The sequence below is a fragment of the Solea solea genome, chromosome 1, assembly GCF_958295425.1.
Source record: "Solea solea chromosome 1, fSolSol10.1, whole genome shotgun sequence".
In the NCBI taxonomy this organism is placed as follows: domain Eukaryota; kingdom Metazoa; phylum Chordata; class Actinopteri; order Pleuronectiformes; family Soleidae; genus Solea; species Solea solea.
In genome coordinates, this window is record NC_081134.1 from 35,498,781 (window position 1) to 35,526,754 (window position 27,974).

The window sequence follows — 27,974 nt, forward strand, 5'->3', positions numbered from 1 at the left end:
TGGGGAAGTACATGCTCGTTTTTTATTAGAGTCATAGAGAAACAGGGGAACAGGAAGTGAAGCAATAATCTCTGCTGTTTGGGATTAACAGTCCTCATTCACATCATCATTATGAAGAAAGGAGGCGTCACAATCATTATCACAGGACTGAAGGGATGTGAACAAGGAGAGGACAGACGTACAGTTTTCACTACAGACAGGGACGCAGTGAAGTGACGCCGTGAATTAAACAAAGGAAAAAAACAGGACAGAACATGGACGCAAATGAAAAGTCACATTATTCATGAAAAGGATCACATTTTTAGTCGGTTTGCAACAAATGTGAACACGTCTGCAGATTTATTCTCCTAAAGCACAACATTGGTTTTTAGATCCGATCGTGCTGATCTAAGAAATTGTGTTATGTTGTTGTCGGAATATCAACAAAAAACGACACAACTACACTAAAGATGTGTCAAATGTAGGTAAAATTGTTTTCATTTGGCAGGAATTGAAAATGTAATAATTACACTTGTTCTCATTTAGGACCAACCTGTTTTACATTAGCAAAATAAACATTGTTTTTTTGGTTTCGATGCCAAGTGAAGGTTAGGTAGGTTCTTTAACACACTTGGAAAAGAAGGATGAGGTAAGGTGATATTCAGCTGCAACATGCAACTTCACCAATATACAGTAAACTGATACACTGATATGTTCAATTGCTTGAGAATAAATGTGTGACCCATCGGAGAATCACTGCTTCTAAACCCCTTTATGAACACAGTTTATGTGCAGTCACAGCAAAGAAAACGATTTTCTATAACTTAAAAACACATTAAACCGGCACAAATTTGCATGCCTGACCTTTGCATGATTCACAAACCGGCCACACCTGATTGAAACCTAGTAATTAAAACAGCAAACACTTGGATAAATTACTGTGTGACCGTCCTATTCTCATTTTATTTAAGTTGTTTTTAAACACTAAGCTTAATGTTCCAGATTCTCACGAGTACTTAACACTTCATTTATGCAACAATGATCAGACAGGATGTCATGACGCCATGTTTTTGACTAAACAAAACACCATTTGTTGCAAACAGAATAAAAACATGTAAACACAACAACCATATGGTTTTCAATAAATATTCATCACTGGCTTCATGATTTTTTTTCCCCCCTTTGACTCCAACATGACATATCTTAAACCATTTGGCTTCCGTTTGTTAACTTAAGCTTCATTTATTCTTCTAAAGCAAACACGTGGCCTCTCTTTTTTTGAATGCTACAACTTTACACAAACAAAAAAACTAAAATTGCACCAGTAACGCTTCGAGTGAGCAGAAAGTCACAAATCTGGGCCAAATCTCTAGCGTCTTCTTCCTCTGAACCCATTTGTTCTGATCTGTTTTGTTTTAGCACCTCAAGTTTTATATTTTATATTCTACACAAACACCTAACGACGTCCTCCAGCCCCTTTCCTTCTCTTTTTTCTCCCAGTGTTTTCATTTTATACATATATACGACAAGATTTGGACCGCTTCTATTTTTTCTTGGCGCCCACCTCATCAGGGATGAAGACACTTATGGTGAAGTCTCCGCTCTCTGTGCCGTACTTGTTCTTCACCAGGATGCTGTATTTCCCGGAGTCCAACGTCTTCACTGCGGTGATGGTGAAGCTGGCGAACTTGCCGGACTCGAACTTCAGGATGATGTGATCGTCTGATGTGATCTCCCTGTCGTTCTTTAGCCAGGTGACCTCTGGCGAGGGGTCGCCAGAAATGTTGCAGGTGAGATTGAGAGCCTGAGGTAGGAGCAGAAGTTACAATTAAAGGCCGACTGATGTGCAGACTTTTGATGAAGAAGTCAATTTACAAGACATGTTACCTTGCCCTCCTGGATGGTGACCACGTCAGGCAACCCTCCTGCGACTCGAGCACGACCTGAATGAAACATGTAATTTAATTATATATAATAAAGTCTTGACCAAGACCAAAGTGTACTGAGACCGAGACTGAGACACATTTAGGGACCAAGATACAGTCGAGACTAAGACCAGGGTGTACCAAGACCTTTAAGTACTGAGACAAGACAAGATCAAGACTTTTAGGGACCTAAATACATAACTATATCAGCTGTGGTCTTAACCAGTCCAGATTTAAAATCCAGAGTATTCTAGACAGAGTAATAATGTGTCAGATTCCGAGATAAAACCATGAAAAAAACACTGCAAATAAGAATAAACAGTCTTTTGGGAAGCTATGGTTAGTTGGAAAGAACAGAAATAACGATAAAATCATCACTTTTTTAGACTCATAGGAAACATTACATTGTAACTGATAAGACAGGATTATTTAAGCCACTGTAAACGGTGTGATTTACCTCTCTCTGCAACAGCTGCAGCTCTGGAGGAGGTAAAAAATAAAAAAGACGAAACAAATCAGATCAAAGGTAATAACAATCATTAGTTCAAGTTTAGACTTTATACGTGTTGACTGCTAATTTAGTGCCAAAGTCAAGCAGTTAGAAACTTACTTGAGTCTCTGGAATTCTGCGAAAGCATCATCAAATGCTGTAAAACAAACAAACAAGCGGTTTAGACATATATAAAAAAGATATAGTATGAAGAATAAAAAACTGCATTTCTTTAAAAAAAACAACAACAAAAAAAACAACGACAGTCTCACCTTGACCAGACAACTCCACGGTTCTCCTCAGGCCGCCCTTTCCGTCGTAGAACTCGATGGCGTATTTGCCTGTGTCTTTCTCTGTGGGCTCACTGATCTGCAGCCACAGCTGCTCCCCGACCACACCGCTCTTTATACGATCAGAGAAGGAGATGGCCGAGTCCCTGTCAGAGTCAACACAGACAGCCACATTAAAAAAAAACAGAAACATGTCACTGTAAACACACATACTGTACAGTTTCCAGCCTTGAAGGAGTGACTTCTGAGCAAATATTACTGTCATTGTTAGAGCAACTTCCACATTTCTCACACACATATTTAGTATATAAATGTTTGGGCTGCTCACTTGTAGTGCCATGTCACTTGGAGTAAATCGGTATAGAAGTTGACAAAGGTGTAGAGTCTGATGCCCTTTTCTGTGCTGGTGATCTTCAGTGGGGTGGAGGAATTGGCTGCAAGTCAAAAACAAACAAAGGTTTTTTTGAATATTCATTTTTTTGGTAATAAAAGACCAAATCTTACAATCAATCATGAATAAAAAGTTCCTCCTTACCAATGAAACTGAAAACCACATTCATCAAATCCTTGAAACCTTGAAGACAGACAAAGATGAGATCATTTATGTGTCAAAACATTGGGTTTAAACAATGTTTAAAATACGTAGAAAAGGAGGTGAATTTATGTAATTCGTATTTTCTTAACTCATGGTCTACATATATGGTTGCTTTCTTTTCAATTATTAACCCTTTAACACCTAACCCACAATATATGTCTGGACTTGTTTTTTTTGTGCTTATTTTAACCTTAAAAAGGGCCAGTGAGTAAGTGCTTTTGCACATTTTTCCAGAATAACTTCTTCAATATCTGGCAGTTATTTACGATTTACTGCATGTTAAAATAGTGTATTAACAGTTTAAAATGAAGAAAAACAAAGGTTGTACAGGAACAGATTTTGCATGTTCATTTAGAATTTTGTCTTTGTCTCAATGAGTAAAAATCGTCCAAAAAATGTTTTTCCAACTCTCTCCTCTCTGGTGACAAAGATGCAGATTCTCCGGCTTCCTGCAAAAGCGTGAGGGAAATTACCGTAATAACCACATGTTGGCTTTCATGTGCAACTTCTCAGCTTTCAGAAACAGTTGGCACAAAATGTCGCAAACGTGTCATCGGTGATACGATCGGTGTTAAAGGGTTAAAGTTTCTGTAGAAATATGAAGCCTCAATTATATTTCTTTGTCATAAGAGTTTGATAATAACATCTTAGAGATTGTTTTTTTACTCCCTGATATCACACTGATACAGGTGTTTTAATGATCACCTTGATCTGTCAAATTCAAAGTGGACGTGTCCTTTCCTCTGTCGTCCTTCAGAACAACCTCATACACTCCAGCGTCTTTCTTGGAAATCTGACAAAGAAAATGATGACGAAAATGAAAGTCAAATAAAGTTGTGGACACCACTGTATATAAATCAAGTAAAATCATTCAATACATACATAGAAAACCCTTAACAACACTCACAAGGACCCAAAGTGCTTTACATGACATCACAAAATAGTCGGAATAGAACATACAATAAAGAATCAGTCAAATAATTACACATTCAGAGGAATATAATATACGGTGGAAACACAAGAAAAGGCAAAGCTTTTCTCTTCTGCTGTGATGCTGCAGAAGACACATACTGTACATAACACAGAGGCAAAAAAGCAAACAAACAAACTTGACAATAAAACATTCCCAAGCAAAATAATAATAATCAAAAAAAACAGATCACAATAGAAAACTGATCCCAACTTTTAAGGTTTTCCCGATTTTCTCTCCGACTGCTGTGTCTGCGGGACAGGCGCACTGAAATGTGAAAACATGTGACATCATGTTTAAATGTTGTGTTTGACGTGAAGCAGCGGAGCAGCCACAGGGCGCCGCTCGCACACACGTTCAGAGAGCGATGACACAGTGACAGTGAGTGAGTGAGTGATGAGATGTGGATGAAGACGGTGTTTGAATGAAGTGTGACATGAAAGATAAACATGATAACAGCATCAGAAAATGTAGAGGTAAATAATTTGGTGTTGAACAGGATACAGTGTTTTTTTAGAGTTAGAGTTAGTAAAGTTAGAGTTTACGTTGTTGTGTTGAAGTAATGCATTTTAAAAAGCTCTCTTTTAATAATTTAACTTACTTTTTCTTATAAAATAGACTCAATATAACGCTGTCCTCGCTCAAGCTTCTAACTCCCACCCTTCAACAATGGCGAGAGAGACGAAAGAATGTTTATTTAATGGAAAAGATAACTGCAAAACTTCATGTAAAAATTGACCTGTTTTTGGGTTTGTGGGGCCCCCTCATCTCCCACTTTGAATGGCCAAAGTAATTTTGTTTTATTCAGAGCTCCTTAACTATCCTGGGAAATAAAAACCTTCGAATTGTCTTTGTCAAACATGTTTGTGTAATCTAGATGCAAAGAGAGAAAAACGTTATGTGCTTTAAGATAAAGTACAAAGAAAATAAGCCCAACACAAATGTGCAATAATTCTGCGTCACTGCACGTTCTCCTGTTTTGTTTACTTCCACAATTAAAATGTGTAAATTGTTGTATATTTTATTAAACGTCATCACATTCAACTTTTATATTCCTGTGCTGTTTCCTTGTAGTATTACTTGTTATTTTTTATATGTTATATTTGTCTCATTTTATTGCATATTTTATCACCTATCCTAACACTGTCTGTATTAGTCATCTCAACCCTTTCTAGCTGTCGTCACAAGTGAATTTTTTCAGTGTGGGATCAATAAAATCTAATCTAATCCAAAAATAGACTCAATATTTAGCTGTGGAGTGCAGACATGAACAGAGCTGTGCAGGGAGAAATACTTGATACATATTCACATCTGTTCACATGTCACACAGGTGTTTTCTCTTCATATTCTCACCTGAGCTATTTCCAGCTTCAACACTCCCTCTGTGAAGCTCAGATGCTCGTCCGATTTGATCTCGCGTCCGTCTTTGTACCACACAGCTGACGTTTCCTTCTTCACATTTCCAACCTGAAACACAACAGGATTATGTGATAAATGGAAACACTAAGTTAAACACACACACACACACACATCATATAAACTCTTTACCTCACCTTGCATTTCAGCACCACACAACACTCTGGCGTCAACTCATAACTCAAATACTCGATAAAGTGAGGACCTGAAACAAACAAGGCAGTTGTATGAGAATGCACGTCATAACATTTTAACCTCGTACAATATCTCAAGTACAACCCTGGTTTATATTAAGCTCATACTGTACATGTTCAAGTTACTTGTACTGTATACTGTGCAGTGTATTCCATTTTTATAATCCTAAAAGTCAATATCTTCTATATTGCATGTTTATTTATTACCTTTACTGTCTTTGCTGCTGCTGTTCATTTCCTCGTTGAGAGACTAATAAAGGATTATCTTATCGATTCATTGATTAGCTAAAGATTTATGACAATTTATTGATTATCTGACTTGTTTTTACTATTAATTTGCTGTTTGCAGTGTGAAAAGTTTCACTTTTTTGTCTATTTCAGTCAAAACTTGAGATGTAAACAAGACTGTTGACTGGCCAAAACAATTACAGATGTCAGAAGACAAAGCAAGTATTTCGCCAGTGAGCTCATCAGCAGCAGATTAAATGACAATAAAAAACGAATCATTTTATTCAGTTGCAGCCCTCATTTCCTTTGATTTCACTCCCATACCTTGTTTTCTGAACCACTCTTTCCTCTGAAACTCAGATTCCTTCTGTAGCTCCTTGAAAACTGCAGAGAAACACAAAAAAAAAAATCAAGGTAAGTGATAATTACTCTTACTATTAGACATGGACGTGTGCTGCCCTCTAGTGCCCAGAACTTAGAGCAGCTGGGCTGAACTTTGCATTAGTGCCAACTACACTTAACAGGCCTCACGGGTTTGCGAATGGCAGAAAAATGAATAACTGCAGTCATGCTTTTTAAAGTTTGAATCAGAAGCTTCTCTGTGCGTTTTTATTTGGCCCAAACATACCGTCTCCTATCAGAACCAGGCTGGACTGGTTTGTCGCTTTCCCATCTTTTAGCTGGAAAGTGAAGGTGCCCTCGTCCGCCGGGGTCAGAGAATCCATGACCATCTCAATGATGCCGCTGCTCTTGTCGAAGTTCATCTTATATTTCTGCAAAAACAGCAACTCTGAATCTTTACATTTCACATCTCAACTACCTAAACCCAGCACAAACAAAACTCACAAATGTATACACATGCAAAACACTTATTCTCCTTAGTTTATCACTGACCTCCCCCTGAGAGACAAGGTTGTCATTGAACACGTATTCGACTTTGGCATCGGCTGAAATCTTCTCCGCCTGCAGCCAGAAGCGAACTTTGCCTTTCTCCAGCATCTCCACGGCCAACTCTGACTTCAGGGGAATAACTGATTTATAGAGGAGGAGGAATAAAGTAAGAAAGAGTGGGAGCCATGGAACATGATACACTTAAAAACACAGCAGTGACAGGACGTGAGGTTGATTTACTTACTGGGAAATTTGTGCTCGTGACTGACCACCAGCAGCCTCTTCAGCTCTGAGGAGAGGGAGATTCATCAAACAGACATTATTGCATTTTTTTAAAACATGAAAGTGACAGGTCAGGCTTTTTTCAAGTGTGGTTATGCATCACTGAGGCATGGAGGCACTTTTTCTTGCCTTTAGACGGCCTTTTCTGACTGGACACTAAAGTTTGTGCGGCTTTGTAAGCTTTGTGCTTACTTCCCACACCAAAGTCCAAAGAGAAAATCAGTGATTTAACATAGCAGAACACAGGAGTTGTTGAGCCTCTGCTGCCTCAGTTATTAAGTTTAAATGTGTCCTTTTGTGACTTGTGTTTGAAATCATTCATTTGAATTTATGTCAGCGACACAAACTTACCAAACAAGGCAGCAGTGGACCAGCTCCTACCATGTTCCCATGAGCTAAAAACACTGGTTTTCTCTATGATTTTATCAGGCCTCCATGTCTTAGACGAGTTCCCAGCTCAGACGGCATGCACAGCAAACTTTGGAACTGTCTCTTTTACATCTTCAAACCTACCTTCTGCAGAGAGATCATAGCTGGATGAAGCACCATCCGTGTGGGTGACGAAGCAGGAGTACAGGCCAATGTCCTCCTCCGCAGGAGCGTTGAAAACCGCTTTAGATCTGCAAGAATACCCATTATTTTACTGTAGGTATAAATAAACAAATGAAAAAAATATGGTAAATGTTAGTTATTCACTAACCTGTTTCCCTTTGTCTCTACTGTCAAGCGAGATGCGTCTGTGATATCCTCATAATTCTTGGACCAAACAAATTTGGAGTCAGGGGTCAGGTCACAGCATTCAAAGTTCAGAGAAATAACGCCGTCGTCATCCACATCCACCACTATCTCCTTGGTGCCTGAAGAACAAGGAAAGACAAAAGGAAAACCTTTTATATTTTGTCATACGATGGAAAAGCAGCATCATTTCATCAGACTGCCTTTTTCTCCCCTCTTACCTGGTTTGGTCAGAGCTGGGACTGGCTCTGTGACGTCAGAGGTTTTACCAACACCGGCTTTATTCTGAGCACGAACACGGAACACGTATACTGCTCCTTCCTCCAGATTCTTTATCTGTGGAACACATTTTAAAAGAAATATCCACATTACACACCAGCAAATATGAATGTGATTGGTGAAAGGAGTCCAGACAATGGCGAACCTTCATGAACGTCTTCTCCGTCGCCTTGTTGTTGACTCCTCTCCATGCCTCCTCGGGGGCTTCAGCTTCCTTGATGTCAATGTAGAAGCCGTTGACTGGATCGCGGCCCTGGTACACGGGTGGTTTCCATAGCAATGACAGAGAATCACTTCGCACCTCTCTGATCTGCAGGTCATGAGGAGGTCCTGCGGGCAGAGAGCATCAGAAATGTACATTTAAAAGTTTTGATTGTGAAGTATAAAAGTGGTTATAGACGGGATATTGCATCATCAGTCATGTGAAAGGTCCAAACTAACCTGGCACAGCGATGGTCCACTCCTCACACAGGAAAGTGTTACTTGGCCGTGACGGGATCCCAACACCTGCCATGTTGGCAGCTCGCACCTGGAACTGGTACTTCATGTTCTCCTTCAGGTCGGACACCTGCAGACAAAGACACATGAAGACTTTACAGCTTTTTTCAAGTTTTGCGTTGAGAACCACACACACACACACGTCTACTCACTCTGTAGGCCCTCTCACTGATAGCCCTGATGTTGGCCTCGTGCCACTTCCCTGGCAGGCCATCGATGACCTCACGGTAATCCACGAAGTAGCCGGTGACGTCAGCGCCGCCGATGAAGGTCGGCTGTTTCCAGGCCAGGACCATGGAATCGCGCACACACTCCAGCACGCTGATGCCAAAGGGTGGAGCAGGGGAGGCTGAGATGGCAGAGAACACAAGTTAACACCACGATGTCCAAGTGAGGGAACGGACTGAGGTCATGGGAAAGTGAAGTGCTAATGTGAGGCGGTACGTTTTAATCCCAAACTCCTTTTAAACACCTCTGCCCAGTTGCTCATAATTAACCCTTAGAACACAGATCATTTAGGCAATTTTTCCCCCCATTACTGTTAAAATGTATATACAGAGGCTATAAGAATGTATAATAGTGTCTTTTCACCAACTATATAAATACAACTGAGCAAAAAGTACATTTCAAAGATCCCTTGGCTTTTTTTTTAACAAAAATAGAAGAAATATTATCTATTTTGTGACTTCTGCACAATTATTTAATAAACGTGAGATAAAATTAATCAGAATTTTGACTCAACACATAAAATGCATTTTGTAAAGCCTGAAGATGACCTATAAGCACACACCTCTAGGATGTCCATACAAGAGTTATTATATTATTCCCACTGCAATTTACCAAGGGTGCACCTGTGGTTGAACAGCATAAACAAAACTATATACGAGCCAGTGTTTCAGGGCTGTAAAAAATGGCAAACTCATGGGATAATAAATTAATTAAAACATAATTTTAATAAATATTGTATTTAATTTTTGTGATAGATCCCACTAAATTCTACACATAGGACATCAAGAATGAAAATTGGGTAACAAACCTCCAATTTTGGCTAATCTAAGAAGTATTAACTCCTGTAAAAATACAAATTTGTGTACTACATTTTTTATTTTTGTCAAATATACGGGATACAACATATTTCTTAAATGTTAGAAGTGCTGGTTTAGAGTAAGATGCTTCAACAGCAGCTATTTTGACTAAAACCCAGTCAAGAAAAAACGGTTTGAGTTCTATTTTTGCTGGCTTATTGTCCTGAATAATCATTTTATTCTCAGCAAGGAACCAAATAAACATGTACATCTCGCACAGTTGCATAAAGAACAATGATTTACAGATTGAAGAGGGACTGTGAGAAAATGCTGACCTATTTGTCACGATGATAATAAATTGGCCTGTCATACGAGGAGTCATGTGAACTCGATACTAATTTATGGGCGAGGACGTGGTTGTGTTGTTACGTACATTGTCTACTGCCACAGAGGTCTTGAATCACAAGTTTCCCCATGGTCACGTTGAGGGTGCAGACATGTGGGGCTTTTTCCATGACACTGTGTGTGTGTGTGTTTGTGTGTTAAAGTGCTCGGGGTATTCAGGAGTGGTGGTGGTGGTGGAGGGAGTCAGGTAACATGAATACACCCGGCCATTTGTGTGAGAGAGTTGGTGTTTGGGCAAAAATCACTGACAAGCGTGACTGTGTTTAGTTAAAGTTTTGGGGGGTCTTTTTTTATATTTACTTACCTTTTATGAGGAGAATACCAGAAGAGCACCTCATCACCTGTTCACTGATTGTTTTATTTCAAATGCTCTTGAATATAAAAGAGGTACAGCACTGAATGAATGTGGCAGTATGAGGTACTTGCACATTGATTTTAGCAACCTAATAAAATCTGACTAATAAAGTCTATATTTAATTTTTTTTCAACATTGTATCTCACAGATAAACAACCTTTTCTGACTGGAAACCTAAGTTTGTAAACACTTCAAATCTACTGCACCAAAGTCCATAGAGAAAATCAGTGTTTTTATTCTCACATAGACACTGGAGCTGCTGCTTTACTACTGCCTCTTTTCTTACGTGTCATGTGTAAATCTGAATAAAGGATTTCAAATGCTGAAGTTACATAATCACATATTTTGACTTAAGGATAGAGGCATTAAAAGATTAAGAAATCCTTTGTGCCTTGATTTTTTTTAAATGGACTTTGGTGTAGTGAGTGAGTGGATTGCAAGGTGACACAAGCATCACTTTTCAGCCAAAAAAATGCCAATTTAAAGGGTCAAACATATTCTTGAGATATTGTAGTCTTAAGCAGGGTAAGACTAAGACTACAATAATTGTATTCTGACTAAAATCCCAAACTACCCTTTTAATGAATCCTGACTAAGGGAAATGTCGTGGTACAAGTGTGGTTTGTTTTGGACTTGATGAAAAGGTTTCCACATGACCGGTGCTCACCTGTTGACTCTCTCCTTGGCCTCGCTGTGTCCTCATTAGCAGCAGTGTCTACTACAGTGAACTCACGTGCCTGTGTGGACTCAGGCCCGTTAGCCGACTCTACAGCCTGATCCTGAACCTCAGCAGTGACTAAGTGTGCAGCTGTGTCTACGTCAGTGCATGAGTTAGAAACTGAGTCTTTTGCCAGGTCGGGGGCACAGGACACACTGCCTCGCTTACACCCTTTGCTTTTGTTCTGTGCAGGGTTGGGGTTGTGGTCCGGCTCTGTGCAACCTGACCCAGCATCCCCGGCCCCCTCCCTGGCTTCAGTGTCAGCCTGAGCTTTTTTACTACACTTTTGCTTAGTGACAGGGAGGGACTGGACAGTTTCATGCGTGTCCGTCCAGCGTGGCCTGTGCTCAGTTAGTGAGCCCACGTTACCCCCCGGCCCCATCTCTGGCAACACACCATGTGGGATGCCGCCCCCTACAGGAGTTAGCAGAGAAGAGCAGAAGAGGCTTTTAAAAAAAAAACAAGCGTAAGATGCATCCATTCACAAGTCACAGCTCTTACTGCAGTCACACAATATAGAGAAGAAAACAGGCATAAACACAAAAAAAGCTAGATTATACATCAGCCTGTAAGATTCAGTAAAAAATGTCTTCATCTGACTGGAAGTGAAAAATGAAGACAAGATGATCAGGAAGTGACATCCATGTGTGAGGACGATTATGACAACATGCCAAGTGCATTGAAGTGGTATAACAAATATTAAGAGGTGTTACTTCTCTTTAATGAACTTTACATAAAGTGTATCATCATAATTAATAGTCGAGCTTAAAGATATGTCAGTGTACAGCAGATCACATTGGCGTTCTTACTAATGTGTTTAATTTCACAAAGGAAAACTGAGCATTTGCTGCTCAGCACAAAGCTGGTCAGTGAAATGAGTGACATCCAAAAATGTGTTAGATTTGTTGCAGGAACACATGCACATGATGAGCAAGATCGGATGCAACAACAGCAGCTTTGCTCCGTTCTGAACTCCAAATCTATATCGTTTATCCACTTTAACCAAGAATCATATATAGAGAAATTCATAGTTTTTAATTCTGATAATCTATTAATAAAATAATGAGCCCTTTGACGTACATAAAGTGCTTTTCTCATTTGAAAAAATATGTGCTAAGAAAATTTGATTATATCATACAGTTGATACAGTTGAACATGTAAAATTAGAGATTGTCTAACTTCTATAATAGAACTGTAAACACACTCAAATCTCTGGTAAGACATTGTCGTTTTGTTGCATTTATAGATGGAAGCATTTGCTTTTGCAGATTATAAAATAATTAGAAAAAACATTCCTTCTGTGCAACATCCTTATACAATAGGCCAGGATTTATATTCATGAATGTAAGGCATCATAACTAAAATCTCTTTTTGTGCCTTAAAAAATAAGCAGATCTCTATTAACCTCATCAAACCCCTGTAAATGAAAAGCTAAACCTAATCCAGGTTCTAAAACTTTATTCTAGTCATTTAATTTGTATAATATTTGTGTATAGGTACACACATTACTTTAAATTTGTATATTGTAAATACAATGTTATGTGGAAACTTACCAATTTGCTCCAAATGCTTACAGTTTTATAAGATGTAAAACTAGGCTGCATTATCTTTAATTAATCTGATATAGTTTAATTATTGAAACCCTGTTAACTGCCATGTTAGCTGGTTAGTATGAACAAAAAGGAAGTACCCATGGGGTTGGGAGAGGTGTGTGCCGATACCTTTAGCACCACGTGGGGTTGCCGACACATTTTGTGTCCAGGGGTAGGTGAGGGACAAAAGCGGAGTGTGTGTGACACTGGACTGGTTTGTAACAACCGCTGAATTGGATCGCACTGACCCAAATTAGAGGAAGTCTACAAGTCCTGAGCCTGAGTGTGTCTCAAGCTGAGCAGGCAGGAGGAAGGAGGAGGAGGAGGAGGAGGAGGAGGTGGTGGTGGGTGGGTGGAAGGTAGGTGTGGCTAAACAGGGTGGTGGACAGGTGGGATACAGAACAGTGCAGAATAAAGTGATAGGGTGAACACGTGGGACCACGGTGGAGAGAGTGTGGGTGCACACAGTGGATGCTGATGATGGACACAGCTGAAGACATGTCTCAGGAGAACAACAGCAGCCTACAACATCCTCTATTAATAAAACATGATTCTTGAATGCATTAATAGACAAAGACTTTCACTAAACAGCAGTTTGAGTTGTTGACATTTCACAATTCATTTTGTTTGAAAATTAGTTTAAAATAAAAAAAAAAAATCACATTGTCTAAACTTGCTTAACTCCTTCAGAATATGGTTTTCTGTATTTACTATGAAACTCCAGAAAATGTTTCTATGGGAATGTTCCTTGTAGTAAGATAATATTTAAATAGAAATAGAATGCTATTGGTAATTTGGCTACTCTTTAATGTTGTATTGACGATCTGTTGCATCTGAATTAGTCAAAAGTTTGTCAAATATGAAAAACTGAAACTATTTCTAATATCACCAAGAAGTTTAAGAATTACTGTATAATTCTAGAAATATGCTACAATGTTAAAACAAGGAAGCTCACAGACAAATGACTAAAAGCAAAATGGACTCTGAAAAGCAACAGCTGTTTGTTTAACAACTTGTTTTATACTTTATTTGCTTCATATATTATTAATTTGCTTCAAGTTGGATTTTCCCTTTTAAGCCAAAAATCTAAGCATATAATAAACTGTAATTTGTCTTCATCTGACTCACCAATAGCAGCCTTCACCTCCACAGGCTCAGACTCTGGTGAGAACTGACTGAGCCCTGCTGCGTTCACTGCCCTCACCCTGAACACGTACTTCTCTCCTGTCATCAGCCCGTGGCAGATGAACCTGTAAATCATGTTTCATTCTATGATTGTGGCAAATTATCTTCCATAAAATAAGCAAAATCCTGCCAAATTCTGCCAAAAAAGTGTAATTTTTACCTGGTTACATTCACCGGCTTGTTGTTGCACGGCTCCCACACGTGGCTGCCCACGATGCTCCCTTCAATGTAGTATCCCACCAACTCTTTGGCGTCACGGGACGCCTCCCAAGACACAACTACTGACGTGTCGGTGTTTCTCGTGGGAACCACTTTGCCTGGGGCAGATGGGATATCTGCAGGCAGGAACAAAGTACATCAAAAGAACTTAAATGACAAACAAACAAAAGCTTTTCTACTTTTCATAAAGCCTGTCTCCGTTTCTGTTGATTTCTCACCAAGCTTGTCACCGACTGTGAAGGCCTCAGTTGGGTTAGAGGGTTCACCGACACCAGCAGAGTTGCAGCACCTGACGCGGAAACTGTAGGACTTCCCTTCAGCGAGATCAAACAATGCGAAACGAGGAGACTTGACAGGGATCTCCGTGTTCACTCTCTGCCAGCTGTCTGTGCCTGAGACACACTGACAAAGAAGAGGGCAGGGGTTGTCCATCACAGGTGCACAGATGAACAACAAAATATATCTACAGTTTATGATTTCGAGCAGTGACTCACAAACTTAAGAATGTTCTAAAACCATTTAAAATTTCCGGGTCGAACTGGAATTAGAACCAGTGACCTTAATGCTGTGAGGAAACAGTGCTAGCCACTATGCCATTGTGTGGGCCTGTGCTCTACATTATTATTCATAAATGCATATGTACAAACACAACTTTTTAAATAGTATGTATTCATATTTTACAGTTATTTTAAGCTTAATTGCACAATTTAAAAGTAAAAAGCTTCGTACACTGTCACTGCCCATCTGCAGTGACCTCATAGCCCACCAGGGGGCCCCACCCAAAACCTAATTTTAACTAGGCAAAAACACTGAGTCAGGTGGACAGAGACTGAGCTGCACACCAAGGAGGGACTATTACAGAAAGCTAGTTTTAAGGAAAGAGAAGGAGGCAGTAACGCAATATTGCAGAAGCCACCTTCTGTAATACACCAAAGAAGAATAAATGGAAGACACCAAGATCAAACAAACATATCATCTACCTTTTCCACATAGTACATGACTCCCTCCAGGCCTTTCTCTCCAGGTGGCTTCCAGCTCAGCACAACATAGTTCTTGGTTGCTTCTGTAACCTGTAGCTCAAGGGGTCTGCCTGGAACAACGCCCTCTGGTGGCCAAAATATAATAAAGGATAATATGACACTGAGTTGTACTGAGTGAACCTGCCCTTCTTTTTACTGGGCTTCATGTAAAATAGCAATGATAACTTCCTACCTGCAGGCTCCTCCTCTGTGACGATGATTTGTCCGGTCCAGGGGGCAGAAGTTCCTAAAAGCAAATTAATCATCAAATTCAAGTTAAATGAAACAAACATTTGCAGTCATTTATAGTAAAAGTAAGAAAACAATGATTACATTTATAAAAACAAAACCTAATTTGTGGCGCATCTATTATCGCAGGGTGGCATTAAGTTAGTGGACTTCATGAGTGTATAAAGTGATCAAATTCAAGAGGTTTTTCAAATTTATCTTGAAGTTGCTCCTCTAAACTCAATCTATAATTCCTGCAGAAGAGATTCAAACTACCAGGGTCTTTGAATGCATCTCCTATGCTGCTCCTGTGAACCCTACATTACTTTCACTTTCTCATGAGCTGGAGTTTCAAATATTCAACGAAATATACCATTGAATATTCAAATAGCATTTTCCTCCATAACTTTAAGCAAGGGCACCTCTAGAGATGTTCAGGGTTTCAGATAAGGGGCCAGGGGCTCTATGTGGACCCAAGATGAAGACAGCCAGTGGCACTGAGCGTTGTTGAGGGGTTTCCAACCATGTTGTCACTGTATTTTCTTACACATAGCTGATATTTGAATTTAACTTGGGGGGCCCCTCTCAGATTGTGACTCTGCTTTTTGTACCCTGATTATCTCTGGTTTTAAGGAGCCAATCAGTCAACAAGTCCTGTTTTTCTTTACCCGATTCTACTTCTAATCAAGCTACTCAAATGTGTATGGGATAGGAGAAGGCACCCATACTCCCAGGTTTTTTTGTGGGGTAGAGTTCCTACATGTAGCTACATGTACAGATTGTAAAGCCCACTAGGACAAAAACATTTGTGCATTTAAGTTATAGAAATAAAACTGATTTGGACGTGTAGTTCAGTTGTACCTCTCATGCGGGCTCGGTCTGCTGGGTCCATGGCAGCCACAGGCTCAGACACTCTGGACGGGTGACTCATGCCGCTCTTGTTGACGGCGCGCACGCGGAAAACATAAGAGCGACCCTCCACGAGACTGGTCACAGGGAAACGGGCGAACTTGACTGGAGTGTCATTGCACTGGATCCAATGAGTGGTGCCAACCTCACACCTGTACGTATATCAGACATTTTAATCACACATGGAAATGATTATTATTCAAATAGATATTGTTGGAACAAAGTATGTTGTATCACTGGAATCTCTCTCTGTGTTGCCAATTTCCAGTAGATCTGAGTTCCAGTAAGTGTATGTTGTCAGTAGTTTGTTATATAGAGGTTTTTTTTGGAACTATCCAAACCTAACATGGAGACATGTAACTGACAACTCGTACCATCCAGGTTTGCAGGTGTAGACCATGCAGTGGATGAGCTCTCAATTAGGCCCAACCTGTTAAACTCAAGGCTTCACAAACCAGCTGTAACATCATGGTGAATTGACAATAACTGACCTGTCCACAAAGTAGCCCAGGATGGAGTTTCCACCATCAACAGCTGGCTGCTTCCAAGTGACTATAATGTAGTCCTTGTTGACATCCAGACAGCGAACATCCAGGGGAGCACCTGGTGCACCTTCAAGCTCAGCATCAGAATCTAAACACAAACATTTAAAAACTCAGTTATTAATGTACACAGAGTTCATTTCTATTGATTTGAGTGTGTTATGCCCGGTGTTGAACTGTGTAGCTGCAGGGTTTGACGTCTCTGGTCCTCGAGTCAAACACAAGTCAAGTGCAGTGAGTGGCAGGACAGAATTAGCAGTGAAAAGAGCGGTGACTCTTACAACATGAAGATGAAGTCAAGTGAGGGGACATCAAAGCTTCGTCAGTTTGAATTGCAGTGTGTAACGTTTGTTGATTTTTGTTGCTGTTATTATTTTTGCCTTTTCATGAACAGAAATGAAAAATTTTGGGATGCCATGTCCTTCCTCTGTAGTCAGGCTCTGTCAGGCAAAACTACCAGACCTGACTGAGGGAGTGTTTGTGTGTATGCAGTAGCAGCGCAAGGGTGGGTGGGGACAGTAAGTGTTTATATCAGTTTTATCCTTTCAAACTGCTGTCAACATGACCAACGTTTTTTTTAGAAGTAGAATTGTTAGAGTTCTTAGTAGAAACTTAAACCCTGTCTCACATTAGTAGTGCTCCATCTGTCTTGAGATAAATTTAATTCACCTTTGTGCAGCAAGTGAATGTCACCGGGTAACAAGATCTAAACGCGACTATACTGAGAAGCACAGCCTATCAACATGTGGAGTTGATCGGCTTACTCAGCATTGTGTGAACTCATTTGACTATGGTTTGTTTATATTTAAAAGTTACAGACTACAGTTTTAACTACCATTGTTAGCCTCATTGCTGTCATACTGTATGTGCCACTGTAAGGAAAGAGATCTGTGTATACCACTGAAATGTATTATCAAATCATTGTGGTCAGGATGATGATGTGATCCTGCATTAACATTTTGTCCCACCTATAAAAGAACATGATGTCCTATTGTTTCTTTTTATGTGCTCACACTCACTCATTCCACAGCTGATCTCTCTGAAAATAGCAGTCAGGATCACATAATAGTTTAATATGGAGTCTGCACGTGGCCTCTTCTTTACCCTGCGACCCTGAGCAGGTGGATCAATTTTCTAGCTTGTTCATACTCAACATGGTTCCTCTTTACAATAAGCCCAAACCTCAAAGGTCAGATTGTCTCTAAATGCAAATAATCATCACCAACAACCTTTTCAAACAGATGCCAGTGAGTTGCCACTTTGTTGTGTCTCTATTAGAGATATCCTATTTAAAACCCCATCACTCTCCCATTAAAGAAACAATTTGACCATTAAACGTGGTATGGTCATTAGGTGCCAGAGGACGGGCTGCTGTGCTGACTTCAACCTCGGAGTGATGGCATCACTTGACACAAACAAAGCCAGGGACATCTGGTTGTATTTATTTACTGTTGACTGGGGTTGCATTTAAACCGTCTGTGTGGACATACATAGGATTGTTAAGAATTAAGGGCTTGAGATCTTTCCTTTACGTGCATGAAGTAACATTTCAGTTGATGTTTTGATGTACAACAATAGCATGACTGGATGAGTTCAAGTGAGAGGTTAGATACCTTCAAAGAAGTCTCAGACTTTGAGGCAAGTCACATTTATATTGTTGCATCTTCATACAGAACTTGTTTCTAAATACAATTGTATGAATTAAAACTTTAGTGTGTAACTTTTAAATATAAACAAATGTCCCTTGCATTTAAACAATTCTCAGATGAGTTCTCACGATGCTGATGAAGCCTCTGAGCTCCACATGTCTGTGTTTCTCTAGTATAGCAGTATTTAGATCTTCTGTAGTCCAGTTTTACACAAAGACAGACAGAGGTAACAGCAACAGGTTGAAATATAACTGAAGACACAAAGAGGCCCCCATGAAAAGTTTCAGAAGTGAATTGTGCTACAGAAGCAACCTTCTTATTATATCCCTCTCCTTATGATGAACTGAGAGACATTTAAGGACTCACCTCTGACAAAGACATAGGCCGAGTAGGTTTCATATCCAGACTTGGTGGTGACGCGCAGAGTGTAGAGACCCTCATCCTCTTTGTTGAGGTGTGTGAGCGTCAGTGTGGCTCTGTCACCGCTCCAGTGCATGTTGTACCATTTGGATGGAGACAGCAGAACATCTGGAAAACAACACTAGCAACTTAAAAAAAACAATACGGCAACAAATGAAAGCTTATTTATAGCTTTTTCAAGTCCACATTTTCTTTTCTTTTTTGTTTGAAGTTTGAAAGGGCTTTGAAAAACTGTAAGTCAAAAGTTGTTTACTAACCATCTTTGTACCACTGCACCTCTGGCTGGTAGCGATGCAGAGTAGGGTAGATGATGACTGTGCACCCCAGACTCATGGTCTCCCCCTCTCTTCCAAATGACACACCAAACCTATCGACGATGTGTGTCTCGAAGTTGATGCCATATTCAGACACTGGACCATCTACGAAAAAGTCAAAGTTTGGAGTGGCTTTATTGTGCAACATTAAATCTGGCAAATGCCGTTTTGGTAAAATAACCAAACTACTGTCTTCAATAGAGGGCAAATCCACATCAAAACGGAACGAGAACAGAGGTCTAAACTTTTTGCCACATACAAAAAACATGAACACATGTATCAAGCAAAAACAGACTAAATAAAGGTAACTGTGACTACAGATCAGTGCTCACACAAAAAACTGCATGAAATAAAATAATTTGTGTCCATGCATTGAAGAGTGAAGCACAACAAACAGAAATAAACAAGATAATGTGCGGTCTTTGTTGTGGTGCTGACTGAATACTTTCCAGGCGGAAATGATCATTTTTGAAATTACAAATATTATATACACCTGATGTCTTCTATGCCCTATTACTGAAAGTGGAAACCATCAACTGGCACTAAAAATCTATTTGCAGAGGCAGAAAAACAAAAGCAGCAGCAAAGGACTGAAAACCAGTTGAAGATCTTGCAACATGAACTACATGAAAACATAAGCACACAATGTTACATACAGTATATACACTACACTTGTAACATTGTTGAGAATAACAGACCGTTGTTCTCCAACAGGACTAAAGACACAGGAAAAACACTGTGAACTTCACTGTGAGTGGCCATGCACAGACACATAGTGGAAGCATCTAGTTCACCAAAATGTGTGTTCACAAGTGTTTTCAAACCAGATCCCTGTGAACCTGTTACCTTGAGAAACGGCCCCTGCATTGTTGCGGCAGAATCAAAGAGACAAGAAAGTTGTTAGTTGCAGAAGCACCCGCTGTTCCAACAGCCCTGCATCCCCGCCACCCCCCACTCAACACTGACATCATCTAAACCAGTGGTTCTCAAAGTAGGGTTCCAGTGAACACTGAGGGTCCATAAGCCCATAGCTTGGGGATCCATGAAAAAATTAACAGTACATTTAAAAAGGAGGTAGTAATCTTAAACCTCATTGTCCAGGACAATCCATGTGTCTAGTGTTACAGTGAATTTTGATTTATCTAACTACTATTTAACAAACTATTACAAATAATGCTAAAAGACTGGGTTACTGGACACCATTTTAAGTTTGTTAACCCAGCCATTACTGTGCCTATGCACTGTAGCATCAGCAGGCGTTTGCTTTCAAAGACATGGAACCAAATTTTCACTTGCTTTCAAAACACAGCTGTGACCGTTGGAAGTCAAGGACACTTTGGACAACTTTCCAGGGACATGGATGCTGGACACACTGCTGTACCACTTAGAAGTTCAAATGTGCAATGGCTTTACATCTTTTTCACATTTTTGTGGCAACTAAAAGTAGAAATGGCAGTAAACTAAGTAAGAATGATGAGAGGGGTCTTTGGAAGATTTTTTCCAATGTAAGCATTCCCCCGGCCCCCAGAAACTATGAGAACCCCTGATGTAAAACAACCCGAGATGGGTAAATAATCGTTAGTTATTTACAATGCAGCACAATGATGAAGCAAAAGCATTGCTTTAACTTTGAGTCAGCGTAAAAACTTCTAAGGCAAAAATTATCACTTAATATCATCACGTAATTTTACCGGCGTTAGGTTTGCTGCAGCAGAAAAGCTATCAGAGTTAGCATTTAGCTGTGGATGAAAGTTGAGCAGTCAAGCTAAATACACACACCAAAAAAATTAGGAATAAAGCGAAAGCTATAAGCAGAGAGGATTATGAACCACATTCATCATAGGAACAAAATGAAAGTGAATGTTGCTTAGCATCTTCCTTTGCTAACATGCTAGCAGCTGCAATTTGACCATTAGTTAGCAACTTAATACACAATGAAGCAGCATATTTAAAGACAACAATAACGCTATGAATAAACTTACGCCTCGGTGATGGCAGGTACTCATCAACTTCCCCTTTGAACCCTATGGAAAAGAAAAGCACTCTCTTTATGCATGTCAATTAAAGAACATATTATAAAGCTAGAATATAAAATATGTAAACCATGTGAGACGTCACAGGTGTAGAGTGTAGTTTGTTTTCTTGTGATTTGAGATATTTTATTGTTCCAGAATCAACACTGGGATGTGAGGTTGGACCTACGTTTGACAATGATAGAGGCAAACGCAGAGAGCTCCCCTCTGGAGTTCATGGCAGAGGCGTGATACTGCGCCGTGTCATCGAAATCACATCTGAAAGACGAGACGATCAAGTGATCAGTGTCCGCGATACACACTGAATGTTCTCCTAAAGGACTCATGAGTACTGAGCCGTTCCCCTTCCCCCACATTTCAACCTCAGCCCTTTCAACCATGTAAATAATACCGACAATGTGAGGACTGACTGTGAAGTCTTCCATAATTCCTGGCCAGGAATACGCCGGCAATAAATAGACACCAGTGGTGATGTCATCCGCACTACACAGTCTGGTGTTTCTGAACGTGCTGTATATGATGGGAACCAACGATCGAGACATAATATAAGAAAAGTTCTTTATTTTATGAAATATGTTTAAACCTGGGAAATTAAATTTTTGTTAGTTTTCATTGTTGAATTTAGGATTTTGTGTTTGACTTGCCTTGTGTTTTAGTTTTATTCAGCATTTATCATTCGTCTTCTTGATTTGATTCTGTCCTTTGTCCTAAAAAAAGCTAGCCAGGTTTTGCCACAATAATGAAAATTGAGCACTGATGCTACTTTAGGCTCTCAGAGTGTAACTTGTAGGTGGGTTTATTGGCAGCAATTTAATAAACAGTCCATAATTGTGTACAGGTAAGAAGTTCCCTTTAGTTTCCTGACTGATGCAGTTTTACGAATTCTTACACACTGGACCTTTAACACATTTGTACCACTTGATTACATTTGGTGAAATTGTTTAGTATTTAGACAATTTGTAGAAATAAATCTCTTTTTTTACCGGTCATGGTTCTGCAGCATGCGTCTGTTTAAAGGCAAGTTAGACAGGGATATTTTAGGGAAGGTCAGACTTACTTGTTGATCTCCAGTGAATGCACGCTGTATTTGCTCTCAAGGTTATACTTGCCAGGGTTGGCAAGGGGTTCAATTGGCACATTGTTTTTGTACCTTGTAGTTGGAATTAGAAAACACAGAAGGAAGAAAAAAGTAAAGGAAGAAAAAGGTGAAAGGGAGGAAAAAGATGAAGGAGCAAGAAATTACCATGTTGTGTTGGTGACCTACCAGACGACCCGGGGCTCGGGCCAGCCAGTAACAGTGCAGTGCAGCCGCACACACTGCTTCTCCCACACTGTGTGGGAGCGAGGTTTAATCACAAACTCCGGGGCGTGCATCAGGCTGTCTTCGTTCATGCGCTTGAAGTGTTCCTCGTGTTCATGGAGCTAAAGATTGCAGAGTAGAACATTCAGCTTTCAACTTTGCTAACAATGAACTTTCACAGTCATATTCAGTTTTTTGATCCTGTGAAGTTCTGACACATGGTCAGTGCTGACTTTGCTATGCACCGTGTCTGTTTGTCACAGAAAACCATACGCTTGCCTCACTTAATCCATGGCCACTACACACATCTATGACATCTAAAGCAGTGTTACTCATTCCTGCTCCTCAGGACACACTGCCCTGCATGCTTAGATGTTTGTCTGCACCAACATACCTGATTCAAATGAATGGGTCGTTACCAGGCTTTTGCAGAGCTTGTTGACGAGCTGACTATTTGAATCAGGTGTGTTGGAGCAGGGAAATATCTAATACATGCAAGACAGGACCCACTGTCTTGCATGGACCAGGAAGGAGAAACGTTGACCTAAAGAATATCTCCAACAACATTTTTCAACATTAAACAGCTTCTTGTGACTGGAAACTGAAATATGTGTCACTAAGGCCACCGAGAAAATCTGTGATTTTACATCACGGCACACAGTAGTTGTTGATCCATGGCCTCTATCACTGATTTTAAATGTGTTATTTTGAAGTTTGAGTATTTTACATTCTTCTTTCCAAAGTGACATAAACTTATCAAACGAGGCCGCAGTAGACCAGCAGTTTTTGTGTCCTTGTGAGGTAAAAAAAAACACTGACTTTATCTATAGACTTTGATGCAGGGGCTATTACAGGCTCAAACATGCATAGATTTGGTTACATTATCCTTTTTTAAGGGGCTTAAAATCAGATTTTTCAGCCATGTATTCTGTGAGGGAGCATATGACAGTACCTCACGTCAAATAACCTGAACTACCACATTAACAGCAAATGTTAAAACATATCTCCCAACAGGAATCCACAATGCATTTATTAACAACAAACAGTATCTATTTTTTACACATGCAACTTGTATGGACTTTACATTGCAACACGTGCTACGGTAACAGTGTGTTTTCATTGTGTCCTATGAATAGCTAGGGGTGACTGTCTCGTTGTGTGTCCAGTAACTCAGCACATAACATGACAACACTACTGAGACACGTCTTCCCTGTGTTCTCAAGAAACACGATCTCCTGTGGCATTTGACGCCCAGTAATAAGACTTTTTGGCAGACGTAAGGCAGATACAGTGAGGGTGGTCACTGTGGTTTTTAATGTCGTTCATTGAATGGCTGGGTACTTCATGTAATCACTCAGACATAAATATCTCCCTTGTGTAAACATTAGTAGTAATAACACCCACATACCCACAGGAATAAACAGCTATGCTGATCTAATTGTTTTTATAGCTGAAGTCGTACTCCAGAGAGTGCATATGAGTGATCTACTGTGATGCCCTAAGCAACAAATAACCAACATGAAATGTGATATAAAACGAATCCACCTGATAAATTATGACCTTGAGAAAGCTTGTAACACCTTCACTGACCCTTTTGTTCAGAGAGATGCGCTCAGCTGACTCGCGCATGGCCTCCTTCCTGGAGATCTGCGACCTCTCCATCTCCATGCCACTGGTGAACAAATCCCTGCGAGCCATGTATGCAGCAGTGTCCCTCACCCTTGCTTCCTCTGTATCTGAAAGTCCTGTAGCAAACTCTTGACTGGGATCCAGCAGAGCACAGCCATGTGGATTAATGTGGGGAGTATGAGATAGAGATGACTTTAAGAGAACAGCATTTTTTTTGATTTTCACTTTTTCATGGGTGAGGTGTTTATTACCTGCCCCTGAAGATCGGCACTACATAACCGATGATTTGGTTTTCTTTGTCCACAGCCAAGTATGTTGGCTTTGCTCTATATGGTACAGGACTCAGTCTGCTCTGTTCCAGCCCCGAGTGTGAGGACACTTTAAGTCTGAGACATACAGAATATAATCAGCCTGGCATACTGCCTGATTATACAATAATAGCATTATCATGTGGGGATATGGTCACAGGTAGATGAGTGCTAGTCAAGGGTTCAGTGGGAAGGAGGTGTAGATGGTTTAGTTTTGATTATAGTGTTTTTAAACATTTTGTTTTTCAAATTCAATCTCAAACATTTACTGAATCATTAAAGCACCTGAACAATCCTCTAAATAACCTAGTTCAATGTATTTGGGTTTCTACATCCACAGAGTACAACTGATGCTGATAATGTAGCCCATTGGATTCATGTTACATGACATAATATGAATGCATAATCTGCAGTAAATCAAAGCCATGTTACATCATTTATTCACAACTAACTAATGCCTCAAGACAAACTGCAAAAAGTTATCACCAGTATAGAATCAAACAATTTTAACCCAGGAGCTCTGTTTTGCTCACAGAATGCTCAATCAACACATGCGTTTCCACGGAGTTCTCTGGCAAAAGGGACCTGGTAACCTACAGTTAACTTGACTAAAATCACCAAAACCACCCCCAGACGGAAAGCTGTAGCCAATAATATTAGTTGATTGACTATGATCGTCAAACAGAAGATACACTGACAAAACAGTTTTTACAGTTTCATTTATGGGAGTTCGCTCAATATTTATCTCTACAGACTAATGAAATCAACTAGTTTTAGGGCCAAATCACATCTTGGGGCCAAGGGTACTTGCCTGCTTTTCCTATAATATTGCAATATCAAAGACTGTCTATTGTATATAGTTCAGACTCCACTCACTTTGTTATTCTGGAGGAATGGGAAATGCTATCTGACACACTGGAGAGTTGGGGGTGGAAGCACAGGGTGTAAGATAACCAGAACATGATAAGGAGGCAGGGGCATGAGAGGGGCGAGAGGGCAGCTGCCCTCATTTTCCTCATATTTATCGGGGTCAGTGTTCCTTCAGCTCTGATCATTTACATCCCCTTGACTTTCCAAAAGTCTTTTCTTTTTTAATCCAGACCAGGTTATCCCATAGAACAGTGTCGGTGTCATATATTTACAACAGCATTATTAAAGCCACCCAGCCTGTTAAATCATCAGATCATAATCCTCCTCATTGCAGCACAGATTTCTAATGTGTTGGCCAGAGCGTGAAGGCAAAGATCAGATGGTGTTAGTAAAACCTAAGCTCTATGACCTGTTCACACTCTCCAGGCCAGAGTATTTAAAGACTTGCTGGACACTGTAAATGGAAAATGGCTGTTTTGTTATGTCTATATAGGAATCTTTTGTTGTTGCATGATTTTTTTTTTTGTAAATGTCCTTGTTTACTCAGGTAATTAAACACCTCAACAAGAACCAGAAACATCTAAAAACCAACCACTTACAACTGTCCTCTTGGATATTTTCTGGAAGCAATAATGTTTTTAAAACATAATAATCAATGAGCATAAGAGTGGGTATTATAGATTATTAATCTAGATCATGGCCGTTCAGTCTTCAAGTCTGAGAAACTGTCACTTCTCATTAACTCCCCCAACACTGGTATGCACAGGTCAAGATTCTATTTCAGTCAGTGCTATACTATAACTCAGCCATTACATAACAGCCTACGTAACACTGTTGTACTGTTATGAACTGCTTTGTTACTAGTGACCACGTAGCTACTGTTGTCGCAGTTAGTCAGCATGCATCAAAGCACACGAGGGACATCTCTGAGTCCACATGCCAAAACCTTCATGCAGGATTCAAGGCTGTTTTCAACCAAACTGAAAGACAAACAGTGAAGCAGGATGGTTACTTGTTGTCATTATCAAGCAGTGAAGATGATCCCTTCAGATGACTGTGATGAAGGTGAACTTGATCAGTTGGATTGGAGGGGGTTAAGGGGAGTCGGAGTGGGAGGGCAGTAGGGCTTTCCAAAGACATAGATTGATGAAGGTAGGACACATCCCTCCATCCTCTTCATTGCCCCCCCTGCTTACCCTGTGCTCCTACTGCTGACAGAGGAGCTGCTACCAGCCATGTATCTGCTGCTGCTGCTGCTGGCCTGGTACTGGCTCAACGTAGACTCCATCTCCTTTCTACGGTAACCGCGGTCATAGTGTCGATGATGCTTCTGGTAGAATGGTATAGATCCAGACATGCTGCAGGCCGCTCTCTGTACGAGCCCTGAGTTTCCAAGTTTCTTGCTTCCTATCTGTTTTTCTGTCTGGTTAGTTGATGTTCAAGAGCAGGTGAATTATTGTTATCTTCATATACTGTGGTCCCTTTAACTGACTTTTGAAATTTTTATCATTAAATATAGATGTGGACAAGAAAATACAATCCCATGATGGCAGTGTGAGTAAATTAAAAAAACATACTAACAGCCAAAAAGGCATATAATCCTCTTTATCAAACATGGAAACAACTATGAAAATTGTTTCAATTATCATGAAACCTGCAACATCAGCTAGCAAGACAAGATTCAGGCAATAAGGCACATTCCAGTCATGCTTGGACAGACACATGAAACAAGTACAACCTGGCTTATCACATCACGTCCCTGCACGACAGAAGCCACTTACCCCAGGCAAAAAATCAAACTTAAAGCTTTATGGGAAAATATGATCCAACTCCAGCCTTAAAACCCAGCTTGATATCCCAGCAGACCCTATACAGGTAGGTGCTTACAGGGCTGCGGTCTACACAACAAAAATAATATTGGCCCTCGCCAGAGTGTCCAAGCAGAAGTTACAACCTTTTATGGTGAGGGTGGAGATAAATATAGCTGAGAGCAGAGCTGGGGGGCAAGGCAGCTCTGATAGTGAAGTGCATTTACATGTGCATGTGCATGTCTCTGCCTATGCCTCTGCTGGTAAACACTGGGTTTGTTTGCACTGTCTTAGACTTAAATCTTTCAGTGTCATTTTCATATCTGAAATGTCAATTTATTACTGTCTGCATTTGCTTTTCAAAAAATGGTTAATTGATTGACACAGGGATTATACATGCAATACAGTCTGTCATTTGTAAAAATGAAATAAGAATAATAAAGCTATATTCTTTCCAACTATTTTTATTTTTTTAAACTATTCTAGCAAAGCAAAATCTGTTTACTCCATTGGCAGCTTATTTTTCTAAAACGAGACAGAATATTTGGCTTATTTCAAGTTGGGCTGACATGGGCCAATGTTCTTACCTGAGCTCCAGTTTATTTCTGCATCTCAACTCAAATGTGACACCTTTAGGTTCCCTGTGGCTTCTATTTTCTCCATATATAATACAG

The 27,974-nt window shown here is 40.0% G+C and overlaps 1 protein-coding gene across 4 annotated transcripts; it reads right to left on the bottom strand.

Annotated features, from left to right (window-relative positions):
• On the bottom strand, positions 1 to 27,419 carry myom1b (myomesin 1b). 4 transcript variants are annotated; one of them, XM_058634543.1, is made up of 38 exons: positions 27,274 to 27,419; positions 26,689 to 26,915; positions 24,566 to 24,700; positions 24,276 to 24,447; positions 22,650 to 22,807; positions 22,443 to 22,535; positions 21,555 to 21,643; positions 21,335 to 21,376; positions 19,296 to 19,457; positions 18,985 to 19,146; positions 16,919 to 17,060; positions 16,380 to 16,579; positions 15,484 to 15,537; positions 15,252 to 15,376; positions 14,490 to 14,673; positions 14,213 to 14,387; positions 13,996 to 14,117; positions 8,925 to 9,121; positions 8,716 to 8,842; positions 8,420 to 8,604; positions 8,217 to 8,331; positions 7,961 to 8,117; positions 7,774 to 7,880; positions 7,223 to 7,267; positions 6,982 to 7,118; positions 6,716 to 6,860; positions 6,412 to 6,471; positions 5,803 to 5,870; positions 5,603 to 5,716; positions 4,463 to 4,516; positions 3,985 to 4,072; positions 3,220 to 3,258; positions 3,013 to 3,118; positions 2,667 to 2,830; positions 2,515 to 2,551; positions 2,362 to 2,384; positions 1,867 to 1,922; positions 1 to 1,783 (listed from the first exon to the last, which is right to left on the bottom strand). In XM_058634543.1, exons 2-38 carry the CDS (start codon positions 26,847 to 26,849, stop codon positions 1,523 to 1,525), a joined length of 4,461 nt encoding a protein of 1,486 aa, XP_058490526.1. In that variant the 5' UTR covers positions 26,850 to 26,915; positions 27,274 to 27,419; the 3' UTR covers positions 1 to 1,522. The 4 variants fall into 4 exon arrangements, with proteins under 4 accessions (XP_058490526.1, XP_058490543.1, XP_058490534.1 ...); XM_058634560.1 differs by lacking the exon at positions 26,689 to 26,915; XM_058634551.1 differs by lacking the exon at positions 4,463 to 4,516.
• Between the last annotated feature and the right edge of the window lie 555 nt (positions 27,420 to 27,974).

What these genes read in the sequence shown, in the direction of transcription:
- myom1b (XM_058634543.1), bottom strand. Translation starts at nt 26,849, where the DNA reads ATGTCTGGATCTATACCATTCTACCAGAAGCATCATCGACACTATGAC. An exon ending in TGCCTCTATCATTGTCAAAC is followed by an intron (nt 21,377 to 21,554) that starts GTAGGTCCAACC and finishes TCTTTTCCATAG; the next exon opens with GGTTCAAAGGGGAAGTTGAT. An exon ending in TCACCATCCAGGAGGGCAAG is followed by an intron (nt 1,784 to 1,866) that starts GTAACATGTCTT and finishes CTCCTACCTCAG; the next exon opens with GCTCTCAATCTCACCTGCAA.